Here is a 17,616-nt window from a genome sequence, read left to right as displayed (position 1 = left end):
GTTGCGATGGCGGCGGCGGGCTCGGCGGCAGCAGCCGTCGCGGCCTTGGTGGCGGCGGCGAGGGAGGCAGCGGTGACGCGGAGGCGGACTGGGCGGCGGCGGCGACGGCGGTGGTGGGCTTGGTGGGGGGAAAGCGACAGTGGGGGTGGCGAGGGCGGAGAAGGCGCCGGCAGAGGGGGCGACGGCGGCGGCGGGCTCGGCGGTGGCGGCGACGGTGGCGGCGGCGAGGGCGGCGGCGGCGAGGGCGGCGGCGGGCTCGGCGGCGGCGGCGGCGAGGGCGAGGGACGCGCCTGAGGTGCAGGGAGGGCGTCAATACTCACAGCACTGGTGGTTCGGCCTCTAGGAGGCGGGCGGCACCCGAGCGGCTGGCGTATTTTCCGGCCAGGCCGACGAGGGTGAAGGCGTCGATGAGCATAAAGCCGCCCGTGGGCCGCGCCAGGGCCGCGGCGGGTCCTGGCGACCCCTCGAGGGAGGCCAGGGTGGCCAAGGCAGCAGCCACAGCCTGGGAGGAAAAGTGCGCCGCCGACGCGCACTTCTCGTGCGGGTCATTCTCGGAGTTGTCGGGGACGTGCGAAGCTACCGCCTGCGAACGGCCGGTTGGAAGACGTCATGGCGGGCATGTACGACCCTTAAGAACCCGCGTACGACCAGAAGGTCGGCTGTGAGGCGAGGCTGACAGCCCAAAAACTGCTGGATTTCTGTTGCTGACAGTTGTGGGCGATCCGAGGCGAACTGACGGCAGGCAAGCCGGCAGGTGGGAGGCGGGGATGTGCCGGGTGGATCCCCAAGCGGGCGAGCCGGGCCCGTGCATAGTTCGGGCGCGGGGGGCGCGGGAGCATGAGAAAGACGCACCGACATGCTGGGGGCTACCGGTCTCTTGATTGCCTGATTTTGACGATTCTCGTTGGACCGTCGCTCGGAGCGAAATCCCAAAAGCTCTCAGCTCAAAGGGGGAATTTATTTGTTTGGGCAGTGTTCGACCGGGCTACGCGCAGCGCGGCGGCGCGCGCGCGGCGCGCGCGCCGCGCGCAACAGAGGGTAGGGTGGGGAAGACGGCGAGGAGGGGGCGGCGGCGGCGGCGGCGGCGGCAGCGCGCGCGCGGCGCGCGCGACGGGGGGGCGGAGCAGCGACCGCTGGCGCGGCCGCTGCTCCGTCTGTGCCAGGGACGCGCGCTCTGCGCCGCTGCAGAGCGCGCGCGTCAGGGCAAGGGGCATGCGTGGCGGCGCGGGACGCGCGGCGGCGGCGGCGAGCAGCCTCCGTGGGCGGTGAGGCGGCCGGGCGAGGGCGCGGCGGGTGACGGGTCAAGGGAGCAGCCCACACCCGGCGTCGCTTTTTGAGCGACGCTGTGGTACGCTGCGCAGGGGCCGCAGGGCGGTCAGTTGTGGGGCGAGGCGGTGCCGGCCGCGGGCCGGGTGCAAGGCGCCGGCCTCGGCGCCGCCTCGGCGCGCCGCACGGGCGCGGCGAGCCTCTGAGCGGGAGCCGAAGGTTTGCCTGTGGGAGGGAGGTGGGTGGGAGGTGGTGGGGGTGATTTGACTTTGCCGCAGAGGCCGTCCCTAGCTGTGAACAGCAAAACGGGACAGTATAAAATGAACTCGGGGGCACGGGACGCGGCACACACAAACGGGGCACAAACGCCAGGCTACAACAGTCCCAGCGCGATGTCCACTACGAAGTCAAGGTGCCTAGCGCCCTCACAAAGACGAGGCAGGCTGGGCAGGGCTCGGCGGCACACGGCGGATGCTGTGCGGGTGTGCGTCACTGGGCCACAAGTTTGGTTTCGGCAACACCCTCGACCAAACCTTGCTCAAGGTTCTTGGGTGCAAAGAGCGCGGCCACAAGTCACAGGGCCCGCTCGCTCGTCCATGCGACCGGTAAAGGCTGGGTCAAAGGGCACAAGGGACAGTACTACGACGCGCTCCATCATCGTCAAGGGGGGGGGGGTCCGACCCCCCCAGAGGCTTCACCACATGCTAGGGGGGGGGTCCCGACCCCCCCAGCACCTTCACCACATGCTAGGGGGGGGGTCGTGGCCGAGGACCCCCCCAGAGACTCGTGGTCAGACCCTCCGGGCCCTTGATTTTACGCCTCATTTCGCAGCATTTTCGAGGGGAAAATCATCTTTTGGAGCTACATGAGCCTTGAGACTGGTCAGATTCTCCAATATATTGGTCTTTCAGCCACCGTAGCACCCGCTGCACCGCCGCCACCGCCCCCCTAACTTCCCCCTTGCCCAATGGAGCTTACTCCACTTCAACCTAATCATCAGTAGGACTGCCACGCTAAGCTGCTGCAGCCTCGCGCTACTCCCACTGCCGCTGGCGCCGAGGCGATACGGCAGGCGGAGAGGGAGGGCCTGACTCTGGCTACGAGCAGCAGCAACAGCACAGGCTACAAAGGCGTGAGCTACCGCCCGAATGAGCGAGGCACCAAGAAGTACAAGCTGCAGGTGAGTGCTGGCGGCAAAGTGGTCTCCCTCGGCTGCTTCGCCACCGCCGAGCAGGCGGCGCTCTCTTACGCCCGCAGGGAGGCAGGCAGGGACACAAGCGATCTCACCGCGCCGCCGCCGCCTGCGCCTTCCTCTGCCGCTGGCGCCGAGGCAGTCCGGCAGGCGGGGAGGGAGGGCCTGACTCTCGCTACGAGCAGCAGCAGCACAGGCTATAAGGGCATCTACTACGACCCGAAGGGGAACGGCAGCAAGAAGTACAAGCTGCAGGTGAGGATTGACGGCAAGCAGGTCAGCCTCGGCTACTTCGCCACCGCCGAGGAGGCGGCGCTCTTCTACGCACGCAGGGAGGCGGGCAGGGATATGGTTGCGCTCTACCCGCCGCCGCCGCCGCCGCCGCCGCCACCCGCGCCTTCCTCTGCCGCTGGCGCCGAGGCAGTCCGACAGACAAAGAGGGAGGGCCTTACGCTGGCCACCAGCAGCAGCAGCAACAGCGGCTACAAGGGCGTGGCCTACCGCCCGAAGCAAGGCAGCAAGAAGTACCAGCTGAAGGTGTGGGTTGGCGGCAAGCAGCTCCACCTCGGCAACTTCGCCACCGCCGAGGAGGCGGCGCTGGCGCGTGCGCGGCACCTGTGGGACACGACCGTCCGCCTGCTCGAGCCGCCGCCGCAGCCGCCGCAAGGCGCAGCAGGGCCTTCCGAGGCCAGCAGCTATGAGGAGGAGGAGGGCTTCGACCCGGCGGACACTGCCGACGCCGTGACTAACTCGCTGCTCTCCGACCCGCCGCCTTCCGCGAGCGAGCAGAGGGCGGCGAGGTGGCAGGCGCGCGCAGCAGAGCAGGCGGCGAGGGCGGATGCTGCGGCGGCGGCGGCGGCGGCGCAGGCGGCGGCGGGTGCTGCCCCGCCATGCGACGACGAGGTGGAGGTGGAGGCAGAGGTGGAGAGCGACAGCGAGGAGGAGTCGGAGATGGAGGTGGAGGCGGCTGCCGCAGTTGCGGGCGTGTCCGCAGCTACAGCAGCAGAGGAGGAGGCCCTCGAGTGCGCCATTTGCTTCGACGACCTCAGCGCACACCGTGAGGCGCGCCTGCAGCCGCGCGACCCGAACGGCTGGGGCGCAACGCGCTGCTGCAAGAGCCTCTTCCATTACAGCTGCCTGCACACTTGGCTCAACGACGACAGCGAGGTCGAGACGAGCTGCGGCATGGAGCCGATCAACACGGCCTGCCCTGGCTGCCGAGGCTTCGTGCCGAAGTCGTCGTCGCGGATGCTACGCTAGAGCACTCCGCACTACGCACTGTCGTACCCGCTCAAGCCTAAATCGTGGGCTTTTCCGTGCCCCCGTGAAGATTTGTTTTCTTTTTATGCCAGTCCCGTGCCCAGTAAAGAAAGAAAGAAAGAAAACAGACAACCCAAGGGAGGGATGGGAGGACGGCACGCCGCCACCACACAGGGATTTTAAGGAGAGGAGTGTGATGCGCTAGCCGTCGCCCACCCTAGGGAGTCTGCCTCTTCCTATCTCTTTTCGCAGTCTCTCGCCGATTCTCGCTGCAACCTTCATGCCACCTCGCGGCCGTCCCACTAGTGTTGTGCGAGGAGCTGTTTCTAAAATTCTTTTTATTCCGCAGATGCTTTTTATTTTCAGCGCCGCTCAACAGGGACACAGGGCCCGAGCGACTCAAACCTAAAACTCAAACGGCACGAGGCCATCGAGGGCGGTGAGATAGTGAAACCTGCCCCTTGGACGGTGACGCGGAGGGAGATGCCGACGCCCTGCCCTTGGCGTGCCTACGCTCGCGTGCACGCCTTCTACCAGCTGTGCCGCTTCACGTCGCCACCGGAGCCGACGCTTTTCATTGCGCTACAGGCGCCCTTCGTCCTCGCCGCTCTCGTGCGGCCATCAAAGGCCACGCTCATTGGCTCCGCCGTGATGAACTGGTGCACCATCGCATGGCATCTGCCTGCGGTCGTCGACATGGACTGGTGGGCGATGAACACGGACGCGGCCGTCATTCTCGCGCTCATCCTCGTGAGCGGCGACATCGCCTTCATCTCGCACGTGATTCGCATCCAGATGGCAATATTTTACGCGGCGAGCGGGCTTTGGAAGGCGAATGTGGACCACTCGGATCCGCGGCTGTCGTGCTCGTCGCTCATGCTCGTGCAGATTCTCTGCGGCTGGCTGCCCGAGCCGCTCCTCGCCACGTCGCTCGTCTCGCTCGTCGCCACCACCGCACCGCACATTACGCTCATCGTCGAGTGCGGCATTCCGATTCTGCTGCTCAGCCCATCGCGGACGGCGTGGCGCCTCGGCGTGGCGCTCGCGCTCGCGCTGCACCTGGGGATCATGGCCGCGCCGCTTCCCCTCTCCATCGCAGACTTTGGCGCCCTGTCCGCCTCGCGCCTCTTCTGGATCACTCCGCACGCGAGCGTGCGCGCCGTGGCAGAGGTGGAGGCGGCTTTGAGTTTGCACGGCGGCGAGGAGTCGCGCGGCGTCGCCCTCGGCGCGGCGCTCGTCGTGGGCGTGACCGCGACCGTGTGCGCGGTGCACGGCTCGTGCGAGCGCGTCGTCGCCAACCTCGCCTACAGCGCGCTCGCGGCGCTCACGCTCCGCACCCTCGTCCTCGATGACGACGCGCCGCCTCCCACTTCCGACAAGGCAAGGGCGGCGCCGCCGGTGCTGCCGGCGCTGCCGGCGCTGCCGCCGCGTGCCCGACGCACACTCGCGTGGGCGCTGATCGGCGGCGCGGCCTTCTACGCGTTCGGCATGCCCATGCTCGGGCTGATCGACGTGGGTGGCTGCACGATGTTCTCGCACATCAAGCAGCACGGCGGCTCCAGCCACGCCTTCCTCCCAACCGGACTCCTCCAGCGCTGGCTGGCGCATCGCAGCCCGGCCGACGGCGCGCTCGGCCCGCTGCGCGACCTGGCGGGCGGCGTCGTGCGCGTCGAGCGCTCGACCTCTCGCTTCCTCAACGCCATCTACCCAGGCGAGACGCTCGAGTTCGAGCCGGAGCCGCTCGTGCGGCACACGCTGCACTCGGTTGGGCACGAGGCGAGGCTATTCACGCACCAGGGCGCGCGCGCTCGCAACCTGCGCGGCAAGAACATGGGCGTCGGCGGCGGGCTCACCGGCCTCGGTATCGGCTACATTATGGTGCAACGGTCCAACGGCGCCCACGGCCGGCCGTTTACGCGGTACACGCTGCCGACGCTCGAGGTGAGGATGATGCTCGAGGGGATGAGAGAGCGCAACGAGAGCTTTGAGCTCGTGTACACGCGCATCGCCGGCGCGCCGCCGCTCGACGACCACGCCGCCGCCGAGGAGTGGCGCGCGTCGGGGTGCGGGACCCGCGTCCGCCTGCGCGAGGCCGGTGGCGCGCGCGACTGCTCGGCCGTCGACACGTGCGCCGCCGGCGGCTGGTTCGTCCGGTGGGCGGCGCGGCGCGCTTGCGCCGAGGACGAGCTTGCTGTGCTGGCGACGCCGCCTGGCTGGCTCGCCCGCAAGCTCCTCCTCGCCAACCCGTACCCCATCCTTCAGCCCGCGGGAAGGTACTGCGGAAGCAGCGGCTAATTCGAGGTGCGTGTCTGGAGAGTGTGAGTCGTGGATCCAACGGCAGGTCGTCCGCTTCCCACCCGCCGCAGGCTTCCGTCTTTTCTTTAGGTGATCTTTCTCTTCGTGCGTGCGGAGGTTAAATTCTTTTATCCATTCTGACGCGTAAATTCTTGTCACATGGCGCCCGCTCGCGCAAACTCGCCGCGTGCCACAGTGTCCGAGCGCCTCGTGCTAATCCCCGCCGTCATCAAGAACAGCACGACTGGGTACAAGTGCGTGACTTTCCACCGCGGCAATAAGAAGTTCCAGGCGAAGGTGAAGGCTGGCGGCAAGCATGTCTTCCTCGGCTCCTTCGACACCGTCGAAGAGGCGGCCACCGCCTACGCTCGCTCGGAGTACGGCCGCGCCGACGCCGCCAAGCTGCGGCAGCCTCGCGCTGCTCCCACTGTCGCTGGCGCCGAGGCGATACGGCAGGCGGAGAGGGAGGGCCTGACTCTGGCTACGAGCAGCAACAACAGCACAGGCTACAAAGGCGTGACCTTCTGCCCGAAGCAGCGAAGCAGCAAGAAGTACAAGCTGTCGGTGTGGGTTGACGGCAGGAATGTCACCCTCGGTGTCTTCGCCACCGCCGAGCAGGCGGCGCTCTTCTACGCCCGCAGGGAGGCGGGCAGGGACACCAGCGATTTCACCGCGCCGCCGCCGCCGCCGCCGCCGCCACCCGTTCCTTCCTCTGCCGCTGGCGCCGCAGCTGTTCAGCAGGCGGGGAGGGAGGGCCTTACACTGGCTACGAGCAGCAGCAGCAACAGCAGCTACAGGGGCGTGACCTTCTACCCGAAGGAGCGACGCAGCAAGAAGTACCATCTGCACATGAGGGTTGGCGGCAAGCAGAACTTTCTCGGCCGCTTCGCCACCGCCGAGGAGGCGGCACTGGCGCGCGCGCGGCACCTGTGGGACACGACCGTCCGACTGCTCGAGCCGCAGCCGCAGCAAGCACCGCCGCAAGGCACAGCAGGGCCGTCCGAGGCCAGCAGCTACGAGGAGGAGGACGGCTTCGACCCGGCGGACATTGCCGACGCCGTGGCCAACTCGCTGCTCTCCGACCCGCCGCCTTCCGCGAGCGAGCAGAGGGCGAGGCGGCGGGCGCGCGCAGCAGAGCAGGCGGCGAGGGCGGAGGCTGCAGCAGCGGCGTGTGCTGCCCCGCCATGCGACGACGAGGTGGAGGTGGAGGCAGAGCAGGAGAGCGATAGCGAGGTGGAGATGGAGGTGGAGGCGGCTGCCGCAGTTGCGGGCGTGTCCGCGGCTGCAGCAGCAGAAGAGGCCCTCGAGTGCGTCATTTGCTTCGACGACCTCAGCTCACACCCCGAGGCGCGCCTGCAGCCGCGCGACCCGAACGGCTGGGGCGCCACGCGCTGCTGCAAGAGCCTCTTCCACTACCGTTGCCTGCACACTTGGCTCAACGACGACAGCGAGGTCGAGACGAGCTGCGGCATGGAGCCGATCAACACGGCCTGCCCTGGCTGCCGAGGCTTCGTGTCGAAGTCGGCGTCGCGGATGCTGGCCTAGGCGGCGACCCTAGGCGCTAAGAGCTACAGCCGTTCTTGTGTGTACACAGGACACAGGACGTCACAATTACTTTGCCACATTGCCAGTGCGCAGTGGCCCACTCGCAGTGCCCGTGCAAGCTGCTCAAGCCATCATCCTTGATTTTGTTGTTTCTTTCACCCGCAAAGAATAAACAAAGAAAATTCTTTTCGGTGTTAGTGCCAGTGCGCGCGCCAGTCCCGTGCCGTCTGCGCTAGTTTCTGCTTCGTCACCACCGGCGTCCTCCGTCTTCCTTCTCCCCTCTTCTTTTGTACATGCTTTGCGCACATCGCGTCGATTCCTTTTCGTGAAAGACTTGAAAAGTCTTTGTTTATTTATATCCATGTATCGTGCCCCCGCTGCCCGCGCCAACGGCACTCTGCGCACACCGCACAAAAACCCACTCCCACGACAGCCGCACCAGCTAGTACGGAGGCGGCGGACGGAACGGAATGCCTCCACCTTGCCAGTTACCGCGGGGCCCACCTCTGCCGCCCGGTCCGAAGCCCGCCCCTCCCCTCCCTTCTCCCCCGCCCATCCCAAATGCGCGGGCCTGCATCCTCGCCTCGGCCCGGTTGCGCGGGGGGGGCATGCCTACCGACGACAGGGCGGGAGGAGTGAGAGAGGCGAGACCGCTCGACGCTCGGAGGCTGCGCGGCTACAGCCCCACCTCCCATGCCGCCGCCCATCTGGCCCATCCCCATCATGCCGCCCATCGTCATGCCGCCGCCTGAACAGAGCCAGCCAGGCGTGAGGAGAGCGAGGGAAGAGCGCGAGAGTGATGAGAGGCGGCGCGCCCATGCCACCCATCGGGCGCATCCCGCCCAGGCCTCCCCCGTAGCGGCCGCCGCCGCCGCCGCCGCCGCCGCCGCCGTAGCCGCCGCCACCGCCGCCGCCGTAGCCTCCTCGGCCGTATCCTCCTCCGCCGAAGCTTTCGTCAGCCATGCCGACCGAGTGCGGCACGACCGAGGCGGCAATCGGGAACTCCAGCGGGCCAGTGTTGCGCACCTCGACCACGCTGCCGGAGCGGGGAGGAGGGCAGGCGTGAGGCGGGCGAGGCGCAGGCTGAGAGCACCGGTGGCGGCAGAGGCAGCGAGAGAGACACCTGCCATAGCCGGGCGTCTCGAGAATGTAAAAGATGGGCCGCTCGCGCCCGTCGTCCGTGTACAGCTCGATGCCCTGCCGGTTGGTGTTTGGGCCCTGCACGATCTCGATGGTCGCATTGACGGGAAGGCCGTCGCTCCGGAGCAGCACCTGCACGGCATCAACGTAAGGGCCGACAGGGTACGTCCTCAGAGAGCCGCCCTGCACGGTCGAGGCGGACTCGAGGCACTCGATCGACGGCTGCTCCGCCCCGCCTCCAAAGACGCCGACGTCCGACATTGGAAACTCGAGTGGGCCGGCATTGCGAACGGCAATCGCGTTGGACCTCGGGTGCCGCCCCCGCATCCCCACTGTGCCGCGAACGGGGCGGAGGTTGCCGTTCTCGCCATACACGCGCATGCGAAATGCCGTGTTGTCCGGCCCCGACCAGAGCTCGACATTTGCGTCCATCGGCCGTCCTTCCGTGCCGAGAAAGAAGTCGCCCTCCTCCGCCCACGGGTCGGGAGAGTGCCAGGTGCGCAGCGAGCCGCCCTGGAGCTGCATGGCTGCCGGCGAAGCGAGCCGCGCCGAGGAGGGGCCGGGCGCAAGCCAGGGAGCGCCGAGCAGCGATAGCAGCATCGTGTGGGCGGCGCTGTCTCTCTGTGCTTGAGCCGATGCTTGTGCTTGTGAGCCAGCGAATCCTGTCGCAGGCGTGTCGCTGCTGCGTGTTGGAATCCCGAGCGTTTTTCTTTGAGTCTCTCTCTCGCCCCCACTCTCTCACCGCTCTCTCTCTCTCTCTCTCTCTCTCTCTCTCTCTCTCTCTCTCTCTCTCTCTCTCTCTCTCTCTCTCTCTCTCTCTCTCTCTCTCTCTCTCTCACCACGACTCACTCTCACTCTCTCACTCTCTCTCTCTCTCTCTCTCACACTCTCACTCTCTCTCACGGGCCGCCACCACTCTCTCTCACGGCCCGAGGTCAATCACCGGCGCGGCGCGCAAGCGCATCTCGTCCTGCACGGAGAGGAGGCACAGCCTCCACCCCTGCGCCGCGGTCGCCAGCCCGCTAACAAAGGCGCGCGCCGCCCGCTCCTGTCCCGCCTGCGCCCTGGAGACCGCCGCCGACTCGGGCCCTTGCTGCTGCGCGATCAGCAGCCGCTCGTGTCTCGCGCGCCGGCCCTCGGGCGCGCTGCCCCCCGCAAACGACTCTCGCCCGTAGCAGACCCACTCACGGCGCGGCGCGCGCGTGCTCGCGTTGAGCCGCTCGAGCATCGGGCGGAGGCGACGCATCCACCTGTGAGCGTAGAGGGGCCTGGTAAGGGGGGGGCGGGCGCTCCGCTACGTATCGCTCTCTGCGTGCTCCTCACGCGCACCGCTCGCGCTGCTGCCGCACCACCTCCTGCGCGTGCCTCCTGCGGTTGAGCTCCGCCTCGTGCGCCGCCATCGCCGCGAGTCGGGCAGGCTCGAGCTCGAGCTTGTGCACCGTCACCTAGACATTTCCTAGACACTTCCTAGACACTTCCTAGAAGGCTCGAGCTCGAGCTTGTGCACTGTCACCTACACGAAGGCTCCGGCGCGGCTCCGGCGCGGCTCCACTCATCGAGCCCTCGCGCGGGACGTCGCCTGCGTGGCCAGCTCGCGCACCGTCGGGCCCGCGTCGCCCACCTGTTCACGGCTCGACCCGTCACGACGCGGCCTTCGCAGCTGGCTCGTTCGGGCGCTAGCCCCCCCCCGCGGGACCATGTCGCTCAGCGCGACAAAGTCCACCGACAAGTTGAGGGCCTGCGAGGCCTCGAAGATGGCGTACCCCACCTGCGGGGCGCGCATGTCGCGTCGTCGCCCGCTCGGACGCGCCGACGCACAGGGTTGCGGTGTCGCACAGGCGTGTGTCGCGAGCGCGTACCGTCAGGTCCTCGGACTGGCACTCCCACGGCTACATCTCCCCACGTCTCCCCACATCTCGCGTACCGTCAGGTCCTGGCACTCCCACGGCTGCCAAATCGCCCCACATCTCCCCACATCTCCCCATATCTCGCGTACCGTCAGGTCCTCGAACTGGCACTCCCACGGCTCCCACCACGGCTTCGCCCACGGCAAGTGGTTGCGCTCGTCTGGGAAGCGCTCCCTGCGGCTGAGCGAGGCGCGGCGGACGAACTCGGCCGCGTGCGGCCCCGTGAAGGTGCGCGCCGCCAGCGGTCGCGAGAGCACCTGCAGGGCGCCCGTCGCAAAAACAAAGGGGCCGCGAGTGGACGCGTTGATCGGCTCGCCGGTCGAGACGCCGCGCACGTAGCAAAAGTGGTGGTTCTTGCAGACGTTGCACCCACCGCGGCTCAGAGCGCCGTTCGGCCCGCCCGACCATCCGCACGGCACGTTGTACTCTGGCAGGAACGACGCGTACTGCGGCCAGCCCACGTACAGCATCCGGCCAGATGCGACCAGCGAGCGTGCTCTCAGGATGTCGGCGAGGTTGCCATAGAGGTTGAGCGAGTCGTCGTCCGTCTTTGCGAGGAAGCTGGCCGCAGGAAAGGCGTGCACCGCGAGCGCCCACCACCCAAAGGACTTTTCGACACACGCAGCGCCCGTCTCGTCAGCTTTCCCCGTCACAACGATGTCGCCGTGCCGCAGAATCTCTTGCTGGATTTGAGATGTGTTCTTCATGATGCAGCCGACAACAAAGCGCTGGACAATCTGCGGTTCTTCGAAGCGCATGAGTGCAGCACGCAGGAACGTGCGCCGGAAGGGCAGCCCGGGGCTCGTGATCACACCAATCGCGAGCAGCAGTCTGCGGCCGTCCTGCACCCTCGGCAGCGTCGGGCGCAGCTGGCAGGGAGGAACGCGTGGGAAAGAGGTGCCACGCATCTGTGCTCTTCGCGGCCGGAAAGCAGAGTCGGACATTGACGAACAACAGCCGGGGCAGAGTGTAGCCCGCCGCGTTGTCCCGCACGAAAAGAATTTGGCGCGGCCCCGAGATCGCCCGAGATAGCGCGAGATCGCCCGAGATCGCGCGGCGCGGCCCGGGGCGGGGTGGATGGGTTGGGAGCGAGGGGGCGGAAGTGTTCAGTGCGGTAGATGGCGAGCTCGAGGCGCGTGAGCCGGACCTGTGAGCCGGACCACCCCCTCTTGTTATCTGCGTTGTTGAGCCAGGACTCAACATACTCGGGCTTGCGAGTCCCAAACTGTCACTCCCCTTTCTCCCGGCCGGGGTGGGGCGCGCGCGGGGGCGGCGGGTGTGCGGCGGGTGTGAGGGATGTCTGTGAGCCCGAGAGCGATATGCCATGTCCGCCTTGCGTTGTTTCATAACATCGAAGGCTAAGCTCAAAAGAATTTTAGCATCTCGCACAACACTGGGGACTGGCGTGCACTGGCACTAACACAGGTACACCACGAAAAGAAACCTGTGAGGCGTTTTCTTTCCTAATTTTCTTCTCGGCTTTAAAATCCCTGTGAGCTGTGTGGTGGCGCTGGCGGCGTGCCGTCCTCCCATCCGCATCCAGTCCCTCCCTTGCGTTGACTGTTTTCGCTTTGTGTCTTTTTTCTTCTCGGCTTTTCGAGGTCAGCGCAGCCCGTCATAAATCTACACCAACCGCAACCCGAACACCGCGTCACACACAAGACTGAAAAGAAGAGTCTCTCAGAACTGCCCCTTTGCAGCATTGGCTGGGAGCATGCGCGCGTGTTGGCGCCGGTTGCATCACGCGCGGCAAAGGCGCTCAGCGGAGAGAGCGGACGGATCGCACAGGCGCTCCCCGGCCTCGCCGCGAGTTGGCCTGGCAGATGGCTAAGACGACGACGAGAGGGCGAATCGCGCGTCTCGGCTAGCGTACTCTTGCTTCGACTTGACGTAGGAGCGCGGCCGTCCCGAGCAGCACGAGCGCACGAAGGCGAGCGCCTCGACCTCGTCGCGCACGATCGCCGTCGGCTGTGGTGGGAGGAAGACGCGCTGCAGCAGGCGGACGAGCTGCCGTGCGATGGGGTTGCGGACCAGCACGACGTGCGCCTGGACGTGCGTGTCCCACGCCTTGACGTGCTGCTCCACCCAGTCGTGCACGCGCCGCATCATCCCCTGCGACAGCCTCGGCCAGGTGATGCCACGCGGGTCCCACTCGACGGTGAAGGCGCGCCGCTGCCGCAGCACGCGCGTCATAAAGGCCTGCGCGTCCGCCACCGAGTCCTCGTCGAACCGGTGGCCGGCCGAGATCCGCAGGATCGGGTGCCGCAGCCCCTCTGGTCTCTCGAGCACGACCCGGCCGCCGTGCGCGAGGCTCTGAGGACCCAGGAGCACCTTGCCCCGAGAGGCCTGCTGCTCGCCGGTGCCACCCAGCGAGATGAGTTGCGACACCAGCTCCCAGGACGGGCGGGCGCACGGCGCCGCGACAGCAAAGAGGAAGAAGATGCCCGCCCAAGCGTAACGCCGTCTCCCGGCGTCAGAGTTACCCTGAGCCGCCTTGCGCGGCTGCGGCTGCAGCGGTGGCGCGCTGGTCTCGTCGAATGTCAGGCGGGAACGTCCGCCGGCGCCCATCGTCTCTCTCCTTGAGAAGAAGAGCGGCCGGCCGGCTTTTGAGAAGCGAATAGAGCGGCCGGGGCCTTGTCTCCTTGAGAAGAAGAGCGGCCGGCCGGCCTTTTTGAGAAGCGAATAGAGAGCGGCGGGGGGGCCTTGAGCGACGAACCTCAAAAAAAGAAATTTGTGTTTCGCACCGCTCTCGCGCCCAAGAATTGGTGATAAACTGCGGAAAGAGATAGGAAGTGGTAGACGCCCGAGGGTGGGCGACGGCTAACACCACACTTCTCCCCTAAAATCCCTGTGTGGTGGCGGCGTACCGTCCTCCCATCCCTCCCTTGGGTTGCCTGTTTTCTTTCTTTCTTTTCGCGCCCGCGGGCGGACCCTCACCGCGCACAGCTCACTGCAGCCCCAGCCGGTACAAGGCGAGCACCATCGGGTTCGGGCGCTGCTCCTCGTTGTACTCGTCCTCAAAGCACTTCTCGGGCGGCGGGAGGAGGTCCGAGAAAGGCGGCTGCTGCAGGTTCCAGGAGCGATACTTGACGCCGACGGTCAACATCTCGGCGGAGTTGTCGCCCCGCGCGTAGTGTGAGAGGAGCAGCAGCCGCGCCCCGCTCTGCGCGATGTGCCTCAGTGCCCGGACCGCGTCTTCGGCGCTCATGTGGTTGAGGCATTGCCGGCATAGCAAAAGCTCGGCGGCCACGGGCAGCGGACTGGCCACCACGTCGTGCGCCCGGAAGGCGACCGCCGCGTAACGCGGGTCCGCCGACGCCGAGGCATAGGCGGCGGCCGCGATGTCGATGGCAGTGACGTGGAGAAGTGGGAACGAGGCGAGTTCTGGGCCCAGCCAGTTCAGATCGCCGCAGCCAACGTCGATCAGGCTCTTCACGCCATTCGAACGGACCACCTCCGCCACTGCACGGGCGGCGCCTTGGGCATTCGCTACACTGCTCCCAGGTCCCGACGCAGACTCGCCGGTGCCCCAGAGCCGCCGCTGGTATATTAGCGAGAATGCTGTCGCTCTGTCCTCAAGAACGCCCGTGGCAATACTCGAGCCGGACGTCTTCGCGCGGCACATCGCGAGGATCGCTTGCTGGTCCATATCGTTCCTCCAAGTGCGAGTGCGCTTCTTAGCAACTCGGCCCCGGTTGTGAGGCTGATGACCGCACTCCCAAGTGCCTGAAATGCAAGCTTAGCTCCCCGGCCCTGGGTGTGCGGGTGCTGACTGCAACAAAGTGCGTGGAAGCTGCGCCGCACTGCTATTCGCCAGGAAATCGAGGGAAAAGAAAAGGCGCGCGCCTTCTTCCTTTTTACTTTTTGATAACAAGGCACGAACTCTTTGGATATAAATCATCAATTCCCGTGCCTTCCTCAAGAAGGCAAGGGGAGTTGGGCGGCGTGGCGCGTGGGCGGCCGGGCGGCCGCCCCGTGCTGCGGGCCTCTTCAGCGCCGCGCGCGTCAGCGCTGCAGCATCTGCATGCACTGAGTCTGGCGGTGCGACGTGAGCGCCGGCGCGCGCCTCGCCTCGCGCCTCCGCGCGTCGCTGCGCTGCGTGGAGGCGAGTAGGTTGCCAGAGGGCGGCTGCGCCTCGAGCTGCAGCCGGCGCAGCTGGCGCCGCGCATCGTCCGAGTGGTTGGTGTACTCGAACGCCTGCGTCGCGTCGCGGCCGGCAGACGCGGCGAGCAGCTCCGGCCCTCCCGGGTGGTCTAAGAGCATGGGTGTCGCGTCGTGCCACGCCCCGTCGATCTGCGGCAAGGTCCCGGCGTGAGGCGGGAGCGACACCTCGACTCCGTGACACCGCTGTGTTCGTGGGTAGTTGGATGAGGGCGAGGCTCGGGGCGAGGGCTGGTGAGGTGCGAGCCTTGAGCAGGACACGCCCGGCAGTGCGATAGGCGCGCTCGGCCCAGTCGCCGCAAAACTCAAAGTAGTGCTCTCGCCACCGCTCGCCGTGGCGCGGCGCGGCCGCGGCCAGTCCGAGGAGCGAGCAGAGCGGCGCGAAGGAGCGGCAGAAGAGCGGCTCCCAGAGCGCGTCGGCAGCGGAGGCGTGGAAGAGCGTGCGGCAGGCCTGCGCAGCGTTTGTGAGATCGCGGGCGCCGAGGTGGAGGAGGATGTGGTCGAGGGCGTCCGATGGCAAATTACTGAGGCCGCAAGCCGCATCGGGGTCATCCGGCAGCCGGATGCCTGTGCTGCTCGGTGATGTCGCCGCTTGATGAGGTTCCGTCTCGGGCGGTGGGCCTGCGCTGAGCACGAGCGCGAAAGTGGACGCGAGCTCGTTGGCGGAGCCGAAGTACTGATCGACCAGGTCGCGCCAAGTAGTAGAAGAAGGAGAAGACAAAAGAACAGGGGAAGCCTCGCTCATTCCCTTGGCGCGCACTGGATGGGGATGATTGAAACGAGAAAACCCGCAGGGAAACCCTTTCTACCTACCTTTAGTGTCCCTTGTCAGGAGCAGGAGAGCCCCACCTGTGCCCTTGATCGTCCTTCCAAAATCCTGCTCGTGCAGGTGGGGACCCTTCCTGTCCTCGTCCTCCCCTATCCCTGTTTGGGATGTGAGAGAGAGGTGTTGTTGGGATGTGTCGCGGAGAGGTTTGTGGACAAGTCCTGGTGAACCTTCTTTTCTAGACGGCTAGGATTGAGAGCAGCCTCGCTCTCAATCCTAGAAGTCGAAGGATTGTGAGCAGCACTCCTCGCAAGCGTAGCATCGTGCGAGAGGAAGAGGCGTGCTTCGTCTTCCTAGCATCTCTGTACGATTGCTAGCACCCACGCTCGCAATCCTACACATCTTCTAGGACTAAGAGCAGCTCCGCTACCAAGGTGACGGGTGACGCCTACGACTACTACCAGCGCGCTCGCAATCCGAGCAAAGTCTAGGAAGATTGCGAGCAGCTTTGCTCACAATCCGAGCAACATGCCTCCGATTGCGAGCAGTAGCGCTCGCAATCCTGCGGTGTGGACGAGTCGAACGTGGCTAGGGGCGCAGCGGTTGCCCGCCGCGGCTGTCATGGCTCGGTTTTTTCCACCATTGGTTTTCTTTCTTTCTTTCTGCGGCGAGCCCCCGGCGGGTTGGATCCTTCGGTGACTGCCGCGGCCTGCAGCCGCGCCGTTTGCAGAGAGCGCTGACGCCGTCCATCCGTCCGCCCGCCACAGGGCTTCCGCCCGTGTCGCCTCTGATGCCGATGGCCACGGCGAGCGTCCTGCCCCTCACCACGTACGGATACGCCGCGGTGATCGGAATCTCATGCGGATCGTGGCTCACCTTCTTCTGGCTCGGTGCAAAGGGGATGCAGGTGATGTTTGGCGACGACGATGTCGAGGGCTCGCCGCGCTGGCGGCGCGCGAGCAGATTCGCAGCCCGCGCTCGCGCCGCCGCCCCGCTCACCAGGGCCGCCGCCGCCACGCAGGTGCGCGTTTGGCACGCTCAACCAGCTGTGCCTGCTCCCCGCCATCTTCCTGGTCGCGTGGCTGAGCGCGGGCCGCTCGATGGGCGGGTGGGAGCGGGTCCGGCTGCACGAGCAGCTCCGCGCCGCGGTGCGCGCGGCGCAGGGCGCGGCGGAGGAGGCGAGGGAGCGTCTCGAGCGGCTCGCGGCGCAGAGCGACGCCGCCGCGCTCAAGCTGCGTCTGGAGCGGATGGCGGCCGAGTCGTGCGGCGCGGCCGAGCGGATAGCGCACGGTGGGCGCGAGACGGCGGAGCGGCTGGTGGCGGAGGGGCGGCACTTAGCCCTCGAGGGGCGCGAAAAGGCGGAGCGCTTCGTCGCAGAGGGGCGCGCCTCGGGGGGGAGGCTGGCGGCGGAGGGGTCGCGGCTGGCGGCGGAGGTGCGGGACCAGGGCCTCGACGCGGCCGAGCGGCTCGCGGCCAGCGTAGGCGCGCACTTGGCGGCGGCGGGGTTCAGCGCGGCGGAGCGGGCGGAGTTCAAGGCGGCCGAGGCGGAGGGCGGCGTGGGCTCGCCCCTCAAGCGGCCGGTGCTGACGGCGGTGTCGGAGGTGTCCTTCTGCACCGTCTTCGCCGCCTTTATGATTTGCGACCTCCTCTTCGTGCCCGCCTCCGCCCTGCTCGTCGCGCACCACGCCGCCTGCCTCGTCTGCCACTTTTGGGCTATCTTCACACGACCACGCGGCGCGCTCCTTCCGTCCCCGCCCCCGCTCCCCCCGAGCCCCCCCCCCGCTCCCCCCGACCCGCCCACTCGCACCCACCCTCCTCTCTCTCGGGCCGCGCCCCCCCCCTCGTCTCGCAGGCTCTCCTTTGCATTCTGTTTCATCACCGGTAGATGACTTCTGAGCGAATGACTCACTCCTCTCGCAGGCTTCCCGCTCTACTTTGCGGGCGTCGTTCTTCTCGAGCTCGGCTCCGGCTGCTGCAACTGGCGCGCCGCCGGCCGAGAGGAGGGGCGGGCCGGCGAGGCGTCCGCCAGAGCGAGGCGCCCCCCCCCCCCCCCCCCTTATTATGTTACTTTTTTGGATCCCCCC

General features: G+C 67.1%; 10 protein-coding genes across 10 annotated transcripts in view; 4 read left to right on the top strand and 6 right to left on the bottom strand.

Annotated features, from left to right (window-relative positions):
- Positions 1-1,737: 1,737 nt before the first annotated feature.
- EMIHUDRAFT_106636 (hypothetical protein) lies at positions 1,738-3,718 on the top strand (the record flags this gene model as incomplete). The annotated part of the gene is made up of 2 exons (XM_005759331.1): positions 1,738-1,809; positions 2,270-3,718. 2 exons carry the CDS (start codon positions 1,738-1,740, stop codon positions 3,716-3,718), a joined length of 1,521 nt encoding a protein of 506 aa, XP_005759388.1.
- Positions 3,719-5,659: 1,941 nt separating this feature from the next.
- On the top strand, positions 5,660-6,147 carry EMIHUDRAFT_359356 (hypothetical protein). Its single transcript, XM_005759330.1, has one exon. The coding sequence runs from the start codon at positions 5,666-5,668 to the stop codon at positions 6,011-6,013; it is 348 nt and encodes a 115-aa protein (XP_005759387.1). The 5' UTR covers positions 5,660-5,665; the 3' UTR covers positions 6,014-6,147.
- A 25-nt stretch (positions 6,148-6,172) lies between these two features.
- Positions 6,173-7,558, top strand: EMIHUDRAFT_218678 (hypothetical protein; the record flags this gene model as incomplete). Its single annotated transcript, XM_005759329.1, has 3 exons — positions 6,173-6,608; positions 6,744-7,072; positions 7,361-7,558. The coding sequence occupies 3 exons, from the start codon at positions 6,173-6,175 to the stop codon at positions 7,556-7,558; spliced, it is 963 nt and encodes a 320-aa protein (XP_005759386.1).
- Positions 7,559-7,892: 334 nt separating this feature from the next.
- EMIHUDRAFT_453372 (hypothetical protein) lies at positions 7,893-9,532 on the bottom strand. Its single transcript, XM_005759328.1, has 4 exons — positions 8,682-9,532; positions 8,374-8,594; positions 8,247-8,306; positions 7,893-8,170 (listed from the first exon to the last, which is right to left on the bottom strand). Exons 1-4 carry the CDS (start codon positions 9,296-9,298, stop codon positions 8,001-8,003), a joined length of 1,068 nt encoding a protein of 355 aa, XP_005759385.1. The 5' UTR covers positions 9,299-9,532; the 3' UTR covers positions 7,893-8,000.
- Positions 9,533-9,620: 88 nt separating this feature from the next.
- On the bottom strand, positions 9,621-10,098 carry EMIHUDRAFT_218676 (hypothetical protein; the record flags this gene model as incomplete). Its single annotated transcript, XM_005759327.1, has 2 exons — positions 9,621-9,948; positions 10,028-10,098. 2 exons carry the CDS (start codon positions 10,096-10,098, stop codon positions 9,621-9,623), a joined length of 399 nt encoding a protein of 132 aa, XP_005759384.1.
- A 152-nt stretch (positions 10,099-10,250) lies between these two features.
- EMIHUDRAFT_218675 (hypothetical protein) lies at positions 10,251-11,513 on the bottom strand (the record flags this gene model as incomplete). The annotated part of the gene is made up of 3 exons (XM_005759326.1): positions 10,251-10,319; positions 10,395-10,466; positions 10,695-11,513. 3 exons carry the CDS (start codon positions 11,511-11,513, stop codon positions 10,251-10,253), a joined length of 960 nt encoding a protein of 319 aa, XP_005759383.1.
- A 689-nt stretch (positions 11,514-12,202) lies between these two features.
- Positions 12,203-13,226, bottom strand: EMIHUDRAFT_438625 (hypothetical protein). Its single transcript, XM_005759325.1, has one exon. The coding sequence runs from the start codon at positions 13,171-13,173 to the stop codon at positions 12,433-12,435; it is 741 nt and encodes a 246-aa protein (XP_005759382.1). The 5' UTR covers positions 13,174-13,226; the 3' UTR covers positions 12,203-12,432.
- Positions 13,227-13,552: 326 nt separating this feature from the next.
- Positions 13,553-14,254, bottom strand: EMIHUDRAFT_218673 (hypothetical protein; the record flags this gene model as incomplete). The annotated part of the gene is made up of 1 exon (XM_005759324.1): positions 13,553-14,254. The coding sequence occupies one exon, from the start codon at positions 14,252-14,254 to the stop codon at positions 13,553-13,555; it is 702 nt and encodes a 233-aa protein (XP_005759381.1).
- A 198-nt stretch (positions 14,255-14,452) lies between these two features.
- On the bottom strand, positions 14,453-15,110 carry EMIHUDRAFT_359352 (hypothetical protein). The gene has a single exon (XM_005759323.1). It carries the CDS (start codon positions 14,866-14,868, stop codon positions 14,611-14,613), a length of 258 nt encoding a protein of 85 aa, XP_005759380.1. The 5' UTR covers positions 14,869-15,110; the 3' UTR covers positions 14,453-14,610.
- Positions 15,111-16,060: 950 nt separating this feature from the next.
- EMIHUDRAFT_218671 (hypothetical protein) overlaps positions 16,061-17,616 on the top strand; it is a gene marked incomplete at both ends in the record, with an annotated part of 1,836 nt that continues 280 nt past the window's right edge. The window contains 5 exons of the mRNA XM_005759322.1: positions 16,061-16,134; positions 16,205-16,227; positions 16,300-16,422; positions 16,535-16,650; positions 16,729-17,229. Coding sequence (XP_005759379.1) covers positions 16,061-16,134; positions 16,205-16,227; positions 16,300-16,422; positions 16,535-16,650; positions 16,729-17,229 — 837 coding nt within the window. The remainder of the gene's footprint in view (positions 16,135-16,204; positions 16,228-16,299; positions 16,423-16,534; positions 16,651-16,728; positions 17,230-17,616) is intronic.

Source organism: Emiliania huxleyi (genome assembly GCF_000372725.1).
Source record: "Emiliania huxleyi CCMP1516 unplaced genomic scaffold EMIHUscaffold_80, whole genome shotgun sequence".
Lineage (NCBI taxonomy): Eukaryota > Haptophyta > Isochrysidales > Noelaerhabdaceae > Emiliania > Emiliania huxleyi.
The sequence above is the reverse complement of the archived record's forward strand: the minus strand, read 5'-3'. Positions and strand labels throughout refer to the sequence as shown.